The following is a 13,731-nucleotide window of genomic DNA, read 5'->3' as shown; positions in this document are numbered from 1 at the left end:
TAGTACTTAAAAGATAGATAATCATTAAAACTAGATCATATAGTTTTTTTCCCCCTCATTGTTAACATTATTAGGACTAAGGCTACCGCTACTCAACTCATATTCATACATCGGTGGGGGAAAAACTTGTTTTTTATTAGTAAAAGGATAAAAAGGAGAGGAAAAATTGAAGGTGAGGAAAACAAAAAATGAATACGATGGCCAATTTTATGTTCCAGGTCACAAAATGACAAGAATTAAAAAAAGAAACAACAAAATACAAACTGCTCAGAAAACAAACTCTAAAAAAGTGGCAGAGTTAAATAATTTTCTCAATTTGAGGAGCATAACATTAAAGGAAAAATTGTTTCTGGAGAGAAGAAATAAAGAAGTCAATTAATCATAAATTGCATCTGTCACATTTGAAAAGGTTGTTTGAGTGATGGCCAGCTAGAGAACATACAAGGTTGGTGGATTCATTAACTGAAATTTACACCCACGCTAGAACAACTAGATGAAAACAGAAATGATGGAAAGGTAATTTGTTCTGCTATTTGATTTTAAAAGTCCTTGAATTTGGAAGCTTAAACCCAGAATCGCTAATGTCATTATAATGAATTCTCAATTATTTTGAGATAATCCAGTTGTGTGTGTGTGTGTGTGTGTGTGTGTGTGTGTGTGTGTATCATACTATTAGACTATTAGAGTGTAAGTTCCATGAGGGCAGGGATTTTGCCTTATCTAAATTTTTCCCCAGTGCCTAGCATAGTGCTTTTAGCAAATGTCTGTTGACTTGAATGACTAAATGAGCATAGCGTTTTGTCTATTTCTCTCTCCCATCTGTACTGAATACACTTACTGGCTGTAACACACTGGGCAAGACATTTAATGTCTTTGGGCCTGTTTCCTCATCTGTAAGATAGGGTTAATAAAAAGCAACTACGAGATTATTATTGGAAGGGCCAAAAAAAATAATGTATGTAAAATTGTTTGCAAATTTTAAAGCACTATATGGCTATGCATCAGTATGATTTTGTCATTATGGGAGGATTTTTTAAATGTAACTAAGACTTCTAAATTTCTACTGAAGTCATCTTATTATGTCAAGTGCTTTACAAGCCCTAAAGCACTATATAAATGGGAGCCATATTGTGTATCAAGGCAGTTGCTTTCTGTCTTTCTTTTCTTTTAAATTATAACTTCAGTTTTAAATTTCTACTCAGGTCCTATTCTTATGCCCCGTCGTGGCTTGGAAGTGATCGTGGTGGGCATCAAAGGCGGTGTGTGTGTGTGTGTGTGTGTGTGTGTGTGTGTGTGTGATGAAGGTGCAAGTTGTGGCGGGTTCTAACATGCTCGAAAGCCTCTGACACCAGACTGAGCATCAGTCCTGAAAGGAACAGTCCAGATAAGTTTGGAGAGGCTCATAACCACTCTGGTGGCAGGATGATGAATTTTCAGCCATAGGAACTTTCAAAGATCACCTAAGTTGTGGGTTATCGTTTGCATCTGCAAAGAGGGCCCACACAGTGAAAAAACGGATCCTTGACACATGGAAGTTTAAAGTTACCTGTTTACATGCCTTATATGTCTCCTACTGGACTACAGGCCTGTAAAAGGGAGGGAGGAATATTCATCTTGGTAAACTCTCTCTCACTCCCACCCCCCCCCTCTAATTTTGCAGTGACTTCTATACGGTAGGTGCTTGGTAAATGTTTGTTGAATTTAATTATCTTGACTCTTTTACTGCTAGGAATCCTAACAATTCACATTTATATAGAACTCTGAAGTTATAAAATGCTTTCACATGCATTCTCAGTAAGTACAACAACCTTGTGAGGTCATCAGCATAAATGACTATTTTAGTCTCCTCTTCCTCATATGACAAAGGCTAACAGAATGAATCTATTTTTGTGAAGCAAATGAATATGAATAGCTTTAAGGACAAAATAAATGGACACAATTCCACTGAAAGATATACAAAGTGAACACACATGTCCCAGACCCTTCAGCTACTTTGGTCCTCGGTGGGAAACAGCTGTATTCCTAATAGATACCTCCTATGAAAGATGGCTATTGTCTATCCTGGGAATGACCAGCTTTCGTTCACACCCTTCACAGTGAAACAGGTTGGCTGGAGAGGTTATTAGGCCACAGCAGTACATCTATAAACCTTCAACCATTCTATAAGTGTGAGTTGTTGTTAGAGTTGACACACATGCAAATATGTTATATCTCAATATACACCCTGGAATGGGATTTGGGAGGAGAGAAAAGACTTAGTAAGAAAAGCAGACATGTTAACACAACACAGCATAGCAGAGACAGCAGCCAAATAAGTAAAACATGGTGGTGGACCTGTACTAATGCCAATATATACATACATAACATAGATATTTTCAAATTATATGATACAAAAAGCTTCTTACCTTTTATATCTACTTGAAACAGTCCTAGATGTTTCCTATTGTAAACAAAAAAGAGTAATACATTTTAGGAAATTTTGTTCAAGTAGGCAACTTGCAAACATTGATACAATAAGATTCAAAAAGTAAATGGGGGAAATATCTAATATTGAAATGAATAATTTGGTGACACCAATCATTACTTTTGTTTTATTTATTTATTTATTTTGAAGCTGGGTATCCCTATTTCACTAGGCTTAGAAGTACCAGGACCAATCATAGATTTGATCTCACTCCCGATTAGCACAGAAACTTTGACTTGTTCTGTTTATGCCCCAGGCTGGCTGGCTCCTTCTAAAGGGACTTGGTGAACCTTCTCCCCCAGCCCCATCACACTAGTGTCAGACTTAAGGAGGATAGCTGATGGGTCGGCTTGGCGGGACTGAAGCCCAACACTCCCAAGTCCAAGTGATTCCCCCCAACTTCAGCTTCCTGTGGAGAAGGGATTATATCCAGGTGTGCATTAGCACACCTGGCCAATTATTACATTTAGAAATGTTAAACACTACAAGGAAACTTCTGAACATCATATTACATGTATCCAAGCATAAGAAGGAAAAAGAAATCCAAACCAAAAACACCCAATGCCTTTTGTAAGTAAGCTTCTAAAAACTCTTCAGTTGAATAGAATTATTAGCACAAATGACAGCTCAATTTTGTAATTAAAAATGAAAACTGGCTAATGTGAGCAGATGATTTTGTAGATGTCTCCAAGTATTTTTTTTTTTTTTTGGACTGAGTTTGTGATTTTATTGGTGAAGCAATTTCCTGGTAAGGAAATTCCTACTAACGCAAATAGGCACGTACTTGGCGACTGAAGAGTCCTAGAGTGCTGCAGAGCACACTTCAAGGTTAAATGACTTGTCTCATGTCACCTAGCCCATATGTGTCTAAGGCCAGACTTAAACCACGGCCTTCCTAACCCCGAGGTTGGCTTTGTACCCACTGGACCACATGGGCTTTCCTATATCCACATCTGTCAACTTCATAAAATGGCTAAGAAACAACTTCCTGTCGCCACAACTATACTGTGCTAATCCTAAATCTGATCCACCCCACCCAAACAGCTTCAACAAACAGAAGTCAGTCAACATTCTGGTAGCACATTTACCACCTGACCAACCAACTTAGTCATTCCTTGGTTTCTTAGTCCTGGGTCTCAAATTCACTGCCCTTTATTTTTGCTCAACAGGATAGAATTAAATGAAAAAGTTGTTTCGTTTCTCAATTTGACTATAAAATGTCCTTATTCTACTTAATCTCTAAAACTTTAAAAGAACAGCCCACAACCTTATTAAGAGGTCCATCCAGGTTAGTAAACAAAACAAACAACTAGATGGGCAGACCCTCTTTGGGGTAAAAAAAAAAGTCACTGGGTCATTATGGAGCACATAATTACTATCATCATCATGATGCTGCTTTAACAATAAATTTATATTTATATATTACTATGTGTGTACATATACCTATATTATGCTCTAGCCAATGTATGCGAAGCCTGAGAAAAACATTAATAGTGGAAGAAAATGGTCCCCGATACACTCACGCTGACTGACAGAAATGCCATCAAGCTTGCATAAAAATATGCCATACATAGCCACCTAAGTGTGACCAACTGCACAGGTGGGTGACAAAGTCTTGACCCCTATTCACAAGGTGAAGGCCTTGGAGAGGAAAAGATGACTTTGGCTATGCTTTGACAGTTGGAACCGAGATATTTTAAGACTCAAGTGATCAGCTGTTCTTATATCCAGGAAAGCGACTGAAATCCAGTGTTTCAACATTGAACAAACTGTTATCTGTCTCCACCGGGGAGGCTACCATAATGAAGGCAGATAACAGATTCCTGAATGTTTCAATGAACCTTTCTGAGGCAGAAGCCATTCCAGTTTGGTAAGAGGACAGGTTCTCCAAGCCTGGGAAAATTTGGACCAATGTGACAGATAAGCCAAGATGTCAAGCCAGGGATCATTAAGGGTGGGAGCCTTTCTAGGCAGCAAGTGATTCTATCTGTCTGTCCATCTATCTATCTATCTATCTATCTATCTATCTATCTATCTATCTATCTATCTCCTAATCTGTTAGAATTCACAGGGCTTTAGTCTTGGGAATCATACAGCTGTAAAGGAAAAGACAAAAAAAAAACTGAATGAACAACTGATATCTAACTTTTAGTCCTGAGATTTCTAGATACTAATGTGCCTTGACAAGTAAATTAAATACTTTTCCCACTGTTCTACAGCTATTCTCTGGAAGAGAGTTGGGGGACAAGTGAAGGGAAGAGGAATGAAAAATACTAAAAACCAAATCAAACTTGGTCACGGTTCAACTTTGGGAGGGAAAAAGGAAGGGAAGGAAGGCAGGCCAATCTTAAGCATATTAGCTAGATACTATATACATGTGTGTATATGCATACATGCACACACACACACACACACACACACACGCGCGCATGCACGCGTGCACACGCTCGCATACTCCTGTTTATATTTCATTTAATCTTCAGAAGTCTAAAGGGTTCAAATGACTTGCCCAAGGTCAACAAAGCAAACAGAAGAAGCCCAGCTCAGCCCAAAGGTTTTCCATTACTGCATACTGTCTGGTGCACTCACTGCTATGGAATGTTTGGAAAAAAAAAAAAAGATAAGCAACCAGTTAGTTTTCATTTGTAAATAAGGAAAGAATGAATTTTATCTACAGAAAAACACCAGGCACAAGTATGGCAAGACCTTGCACTGACAATTAAGGATACCAGGAAAAAATATTCACATTGGAACTGTTGGCTATTAAAGAATTAATACTGTAAGGAATGGAATTTAAGAATACCCCAAAGGACCAAGCTTTGATGCAATCCATTTTTTAATCCATAAAGTAAAGAAAATAAACAGGATAAAAACTTTTACCTCGGAGTAAAATTATAATAAAATGTTTGCATCAATTAGCATGCCTGGTCCCTCTAGAGGTAAAAGTATGCAAGTATTTCAGTGAAGCTAGCCCATTACTTTTATACAATTTGTTTTTCTTTTGAAAAACTAGTAATTACTCCTTTAATTTACAGCCCAGTCAATCACAACTCTACCAAGATTCCTAAAAATCTCTACTTTAAAGAAGCACAAAACCAAACTGAGGAGAAAGTTTGTAAAATCTTAGTGATGCTATTACAGCAAATGCTAAAACACGAAAGAATTTTGTTAATGACATCTTCTAAATCTACAGCTAAAATAAAGGTTCCTTCAACCTTTTAAAAATAAATAAAATACTAGATCAATAAGACCATAATTGTTTTGAACTATAAAATGAAAATAGCCAATTTGAGAAACAATGTATTATTAGGCAGCCGGGTCCCTCTCCTCCACCCTCCGCAGCAAGCAGACCGCCCTTTATTCCCACTGCCTCCCTGTTGACAGAGTATGTTTCTTGAGAGCAAGGGCTGTTTGCTTTAAGTCTTTCTAACCCCGAGAGCCTAGAACCTAGCACAGTTACTGGAACATAGTACATGCTTAACAAATGTTTATACTTAATATGAATTTGAGAGTACAAATTAAATACTAAGCATAGCAAAAACAAAGCATCATATCAACCAATCTTTCTCCCTTCCCTCCTTCCTTTCGACTTTCACTAAGGTTACTTTATTGAAACGAGCTCCAGGTTATTTTTCTAAGCCAAAAAATTAATAAACTCATGGGCAAACTTGGTGACATTCCCATCTTTAGGTAGGCTAACCAAGTGGATCCTTGGGACAACAGGTAGCTAAGTCTGTGATCAGGTCCGTATGTAATACCATTGCAGCCTGGTATGCCCTGCTGAAGCTTACATTCCATTGGGATAGCCTAGGCCCAGGGGTGAGGAACTTGCAGTCTCAAGGCCACATGCGGCCATCTAGGTCCTCAAGTATGGCTCTTTGACTGAATCCAAATTTCATAGAATCAATCCCCTTAATAAAAGGATTTGTTGGGTAAAACTTGGACTCAGTCAAAAGGCTGCACCTGAGGACCTAGAAGGCCACAGGCAACCTCACCCCTGGGCTCACCTCATGTTATAGGGAGCCATAGGAGAGTAGAACTTTAGTGAACCATGAATAGGTAAGGGGAAAAAAAACCCAAACATCTCACCTAGGGAACTGAAATGTGATTCTGCTAGAATTCTAGGTCCTCACAAAAAGGCTTAGAAGGAATAGGGTAGAAGTGTCTTTCAAACCAACATTTGCTGGTTTAGAAATGGCCCAGTTGCTGTGGCCTCAGCTAGCATGTTCCTGGAAAGGGTAGTTTTTGGTAACGATCACTCTTCTGGAAGATGGAATATCTTTTCCCTTTGGGTTCCGGTAACACCTAGAAGTTTTTGGATTTCCCTAAAATGCTCCTAAGAACTCCAAACATCTCATCAATAACTGTCAACTACGAGACTCTGCTAACAAAGGTAGAGTATGATAGCTGACGTCCTGACTTTTATCTTCTCTTCCTTCCAATTCTTAGAAACTGGGCTATGAAATATCTCTTACTATTTACACTATAATTATCTGCATAGCATCTAAACCTTGACGCCATTAACAAAAGATGATTTTGAGGGAAGAAGAAAGAAGTAGCCAAAGAAAACTTCAAGAGTTGCTAGTCTTGTGAGTTTAGAAGAAAATAAAAATCAAAAAAATACACCAGAAATCACTCGAGGTGATTTTTAAGAATTTACCGGCTCACCCTCTGGTCAGCTCCACGTTTGCCCAGGCTGAGCGCCCCTCACAGTACCTACCCTCCTCCTTCCCTTTACTCCCTTCAGCTTTCCTTCATGTTCTGTCTTCCCTTATTAGAAGTGAAAGGGCCTCATTGTTTCCATATCTCTGGTACTTAGCACAGTGCCTGGCACACAATAAGCATTTAATAAATGTTCTTTCTCTATCTAAGCTCCTACTGGTGCTGTAAGTGTCCTCTTAATAGAAAATCTGGAAATGCAAAGGCAAAGAAAAAAAATGACATTTCAAGATTGCTTTTCCAAAATCAAAAGTACTCTGTGCAGTTTTTAAAGAACATTCTGCTTTAAACATATAATTCTAAAGGAGTGGTCACGAATGCTGGATCTCTAATTTCTCTCCTCAGTTTCAAAACGCTAAATCTAAACATTATACAGGATCACAGTCAAAGCTAAAAGGGAAGCTGGAAGTCATTTAAGTCCAACCTGCTCGTTTTGGAGAGGAAATAAGCCCAGAAAGGTAAATTGCCTTGTTCTGGGTCACAAAGGTAGCAAAGTAGAAGAGCCTAGTTTTAAACCAGGGTCAGCAGTATTTCTTATGCAACAAAACCAAATCTGAGTGCCTACATTCATTGTACACCTCCCATAAGATTGCAGAGATCAAATGTCATTTACATCGCCCAGAAAAGAGATGAAAGTGGACCTGGGGATATGTCTGGAAAGGCTCTGAAAACAGGAAGCGAATTCTAGCTCATGGGCAGAATCCTAAGGGCTTTCCTAGTGCATTTGAACCTGACTCTTCCATATTCTCATTTGGATGGAGAAAAACAGAAGAAATCTGGAAAGAAAAGAGACAATCACTTCTCATCTACTCCGACTGCAGCCTAAGCAGTGTTTCCGACCTTTTTTTCTTAGGGAGAAGAAGAATCACACTGGGTGGATTGATGGTTGATTGTTAGATTTAAGGCAAGCAGGGAAGGGCTGGCCTACCTCTATAAATTCCTATGTTTCAGGTCACTGAGCATTTTGCATAAGAAGCAAGCTACTGCTTGTCACCCACTTGGACAGTATGGTGTAATGTTAATAGCCTTGGTCCTCAAGTCACAAGATTTGAGTTCACCAAACCTCTATGATGCTTTCTTAAATCTATGCCACCACAGACAAGCCACTCAACCTAGGTGGGTCTCAGTTTCCTCGACTATAAAATACAGATAATAATATTTGTACCTCACAGTTTTGTTGGGAGGTAAGGCACTTTGTAAATATGAAAGAATGTTGTATAAATGAAGGTGACTCCTCACAAATTCTAAAAGAACAAAACATCTAGAGTACTTTCCAAAAGCCACTGGGTAAATGGCAAACATCACTTGGGGTGATCCAACGCAAAGCTAGGGATTGACCCTTCTCTATCCTGTCATGCATCACTCAAATCCTTGCTACTGGGTGAACTAGGCTTCTCCTTCAAATTTGGGTTAGTTACACTGAGGTTCAATGAGAAGTAGAAGCCATGAAATTTAACAAAAAGAGCCTTGGGCAGAGTTCAGACTCTAGAAATAGTTGAGTACAAGTAACAGAGCTAAAGATGAAAGGGACTGAACATCTTGCATACCAAATGCTTAAAACAGATCTAGTGTTATCCAAATGCCATTTTTGTGGTCAACCACCACTAAAAACCTTCCACATACACAGAAAAGCTAGTTTTCAATTATATTTTTTTAAAAAGCTTAATGAGTAAATGAAAATGTTTAGCCAGTGGTATTTAGATGCAACCCTGGAAAGAAAACTGAAGTTTAATGTTTACATGCTAAAAGTACATTTTATTGAACACAGATGATGAAATCGTGTGATATATTTCACATGAACTATTTCCTATAAAAACTTTCCACCCCACCCCACCCCACCCCACCTCCCACCCCTATCCCAAAGCATGCTTATCAGGCTATTTTAGTGACCACGCGAAAAGTTCTTAGTTTATAAAATCTGTACTCTTACGTCTACATGAATGGGCCCTTTAGAACAAGAGTTCTTAGGTTGGAGCGGGGAGGGCTCTGTTTATTGAGGGAGAGGTAATATATCACACACATGCAAACACATACCATACGTATCACATGATACATATAACATGCCCAAGTAAACATATACATCATATATACTGATAGCTATTTCAATATAGTTGATTTCCTTTGCAATTCTATGTGGTTTTAATTTATACAATTAAAAACATTAATCTCAGAAAGGGGTCCATAGATTTAACTAGACTGACTGCCCAAGAAGTCCACACCACAAAACAGATTAAGAATTTCTCCTATAAATTATATATATTACATTATATATACTCTTAAAACAGCATACCACTACAATGTCAACCTCCATTATCAAAAGGTCCTAAAACCACTTTGTCTTTATCATCTTCTGAGGCAGCTAGGTGGCCAGGATGTTAGATATTAAGTCAGATATACCCAAGTTCACATTCTGCTTCTAACACTAGGGACTCTGGGCAAGTCCCTTAACTTTTCAGTATCAGTTTCCTCATCTGTAAAGTGGGGAATAATGATAGTACCTACCTTTAAAGGCTTGTGAGTACCCCTATATATAAAGCACTTGCCAAACTTTAAAGCATGACACAAATATAAGCTATTATTATATATCTACATTGACTATTTTATATCCCCATTACACTGGCAGAAACATTTTCAACATTCTAAAACTTTTACAGTACTAGCCTTTTCATCATCTTTCAAAATCCCTATACAATATGGGTTAACTTATCTTTTCCTGTCTTAACACATCAATCCCTTCCACACACTATTATGGTTTCAGTATCATTTCTATGCCCTCTCTTACTGCCATGCATTAGGCCACTGCCAGTCATCCTGACCTATGTCTTGCCCCTGGACTTTGATGACCCTGGAGGAGAGAGTGAGGCTGATGACTTTGCACAGCTCTGCCTCACTTAAATCCAATTCACTCACAGGACATCACCCTCATGATGTCCTTAGTCCTCAAGGACAACTCCCTCATCTTTTCAAAATCCTTTTAATTCTTCTGTTCATCTCCACTGTCACCTCCTTAGATCACTTTTCCTCCACCTTATGCTAGTTGTTTCTTTCTTTCCCTCTCTCCATCCCTCCCTCAATCATCTTGCTTGCACCTCTGTGAAAATGTAGCATTTCCTACTCCCATTTACTATCCATCTTCCAGTAAATTATAAACTCCATGAGGCCAAGAACTGTCATTTTTTTTTTGTCTTTGCATACCAAAAGTCTTACAGTGCTTTTTACAAAGTGGGTGCTTAATAAATGTCTGGAACTGAAGCTAGTTCACCTGACCTCATTCTAACTGAAGGATAAACAAGATGCAATAAAACCAAATAGCAACAGCCCATGCTGGGATCAAGTGGTACCACGGATTAATAACTGGGTAATTGGCAGGCCAAGAACGAAGACCATGGCCACAGAGAAATTTCTGAGGCTGTAATAGCTGGAAGGAGGGTATCTCCCTAATGAAACTTCCTAAATTGGTAAAGCCTCCACTAACAGAGATTTACCACCAGACTTTTAGCAAATAAACCGGATACTGACGGATTTAGTTTTCACCAACACTAAAGTAGGGAGGCATTATACTCATTTGAAAAAACTGAACTAACATCACATTCTTGAGGTCAGTATTGGGAAGGTCTCCAGTTAAGTTTGCTAATGGGAAGCCATGTAATACATCAATTTCCTGCATTCCTAGCAATTTTTTGAACAATTAGTCATTTGAAACTTTAATACAAGAAAGTCTTAAGTATTTCTACACAATTTACTTGGCATATCTGATACATTCAAGAATTCTGTTACTAGTGAAATTGTTGCTTAGAAAAACTGACATACTGAGTGTAAAATTACAATATGTTTATGCTTCATAATGTTTAAGCAGTTAGGATGAAAACAACGGTGCTACTATTTCTAGCCCTGAATTACTGACTTATACTAATAGTTTAGGTTCTAATTTGGACACTTAAAAGACTTGTTCTTTGTTTATGTATTAGGATACATTTTTTCTTACATAATAAAAATTCTGTGGATAAATGCTATACTATTTCACTGTAATTCTAGTAAATCAAATTACATACTGAACAGTGAAGGACTCTAAAAATTGGGGCAATGGAACCACTCTGAATAAGATTCACGACTAACAACTCTGTGGGACATTTAAAATTTACTTGTTCTATTGTTGGATTAATTTAAACGCCAGTTTAAATATTCTGATTATATTGCATTTGGTGTGTTTTTAAGAGCACATTCTAGCTATAGTATTTTGAACATAAAGGCTAGAAATAATTATGTGCCTCTACAATAATTTTATTTAAGATAAGTTCTAGATTTTCCAGTGATACCCTCCTCAGATGACCCTTCATTATGTGGAGATGACTTTGGGGTAAGCAGGACATAGGTGAACTTATGTTCTGTTGGACCATGCCAGCTGGTTTTCACCAGAAGGCTAGCCAGCAGGCCATACTTCTTTTTTTTGGGGGGGGGGGCAGGGGGAGGGAAGAGGGAGTGCACAGCAACTCACAAAAACTACAAGATTACATACTGTACCTGTTGACTGAGTGATCCTCCAAAATACAGGTTCAGTATATTAATATTTTAACTCACCAGAATTGATGAAGTAAGGCATTTATTTATTTTAGCTAACTCAGAGTCTCAAAGGTCCTCCACAGTCTGGCACCATACCACCTTTCTAGTCTTATCTCTTTTAGATTTCCCTCTACGTACTCTAGGGTTCAGCCAAACTGGACATTATTATCTGTCTTCTGAACCTGCACTCTGTTTACCTGCCTCAGTGCCCTTACTGAGACAATTATCTAACGCCATGAATGTCCCCCCTTTCTCCTCTCTACCTGCTGTATTCCTACCACTCATCGTTCCAGTGGTTCCCCATTACGACTAAACTAAAATACATACTCCTCATTTTGGCTTCTATGGTCCTCCAAATCTAGCTGCAGCTCATGTTTTCAGGCTTCCTGCATCATTCTCCTCCGTGCACCCCCATCTAGCAAAGCTGGCCTACATGCAGCTTCCCATCTCCCACCTCCATGCTTTTGCAGAGATTTCCCTGTCATCTTCACTTCATAATGTCTAGCTTCCTTCAAAGCACGGTTTAAATACTACCTCCTACAGGAAGCCTGTCCTGATGCTACAAGTTGCTAGTGCCCCCTCCCCCAAAATGACTTTATATTAATAAATTAAAATTACTTTATATTTATCTGAGTATATGCTGTTTCACCTACGATAATATATTAGCTATCTGAGGGCAAGAATAGTTTCCTTTTTTTTTGTTTTTGTAGCCTCAGCACCTAACACAATGCAAGGCATCAAGGAGGCATTTAATAGATGCCTGTTAAACTGAATTCAAGTCTGGGTCAAATGCTGCCTCCTCTGAAAGCAGCCTTGCCTGTTACCCTTTAGTCAGTACACACAAAGACATAAACAGAGAGTTTAAATGACATGCTCAAAGGGTATACAGTGGCTGGGCCGGTATTCACATCCAGGTCATCTGATCCCAATTCTTGTATTAAAGAATTCTTCGCTAATGTAGTGAAAACTCGACACTTAACTTTTGAAGATGAGCTTTATCCTTAAAGGAAGGCCTTTATATGAAATTATTTGTTTAGACAATTCATTCCTTAAGGAAAAAAAAATGACAGATTAAGTGTAACCCACTCATCAGCTTCTTTAATTCTCATTAGGCTCCATTAAGATAAATTAAAAATTAAAAAAGTTATACTTGGAAATGAACATCAGTCCTCTAAATTTGGTGAGGGCATCCTCACCACAGGCACAGAGAGTAGTCCAACTACTTCTTGCTACAGGAGATGTTTTCCATACATTACCATGGATACCAACTTCATTACTGCCACTCAACCTCTGGTGAGCATCCCCTGTGAACTGAGGGAAGCTGACCCTTCAATGAGACAGATGAAGGTGTGCTTCAAAGTCATTCCTGCTCAGCTGCATTGGCCAAAGCCCCCAAGGACCAGAGATCTTTCTACCTCCAAACAATGCATTTGAGGAGGACTTCAATGACAGTGGACTTTTAAATCCCAACAAAAATTAACCCTTACTCAGAATTTACTCTGTGCTTTACAGAGTGTCATAGGCAGAGTCAGTATCCACCACAAACGTTGAGAGCGAAAAATACTAAAATATCTTCCAAAGTTTTACAGAATTTCACTTTCTTCCAAGTTAGAGGCTACAAATTCTCAATGAAGATCTGAAAGAACATAAAGCAAAGCACATCTTCTACGTAAGAGCATTAAGGAGGGGAAACTACTAGGGCTGAATATTAGATCCACTGTCACTTAAGGTTTCCATATCGGATCACACAATCCGAGTTACAGCTTGGAGGAAGACCATCTGGTCCAACCTTCTTCATTTTATAGATAAGGAAGTAGTGACTTAGCCAACATCACACGGGTAGGTGGTATGACTACAAATTCAGTTTTGCACATAGTAAATGTTTAATAAATACTTACTGACTTGACTTGATTAATCGTTTTTAATTATCACAAGGAGGGATTCGATCTTGGGCAGGGGAAGGAGGTGGGAAAGAACTAATGTAAAAC

At 38.5% G+C, this 13,731-nt stretch overlaps 1 protein-coding gene across 2 annotated transcripts in view; it reads right to left on the bottom strand.

Annotated features, from left to right (window-relative positions):
* Window positions 1-13,731, bottom strand: part of PAWR (pro-apoptotic WT1 regulator) — a 133,767-nt gene that overhangs the window by 21,845 nt on the left and 98,191 nt on the right. For both annotated transcript variants that reach the window (XM_036761256.1, XM_036761257.1), the window contains exon 4: window positions 2,406-2,440. In XM_036761256.1, coding sequence (XP_036617151.1) covers window positions 2,406-2,440 — 35 coding nt within the window. The remainder of the gene's footprint in view (window positions 1-2,405; window positions 2,441-13,731) is intronic.

This window comes from Trichosurus vulpecula, chromosome 5 (genome assembly GCF_011100635.1).
Source record: "Trichosurus vulpecula isolate mTriVul1 chromosome 5, mTriVul1.pri, whole genome shotgun sequence".
Classification (NCBI taxonomy): domain Eukaryota; kingdom Metazoa; phylum Chordata; class Mammalia; order Diprotodontia; family Phalangeridae; genus Trichosurus; species Trichosurus vulpecula.
Note: the sequence above shows the minus strand (reverse complement) of the source record. Positions and strands in the feature narration are given on the sequence as shown.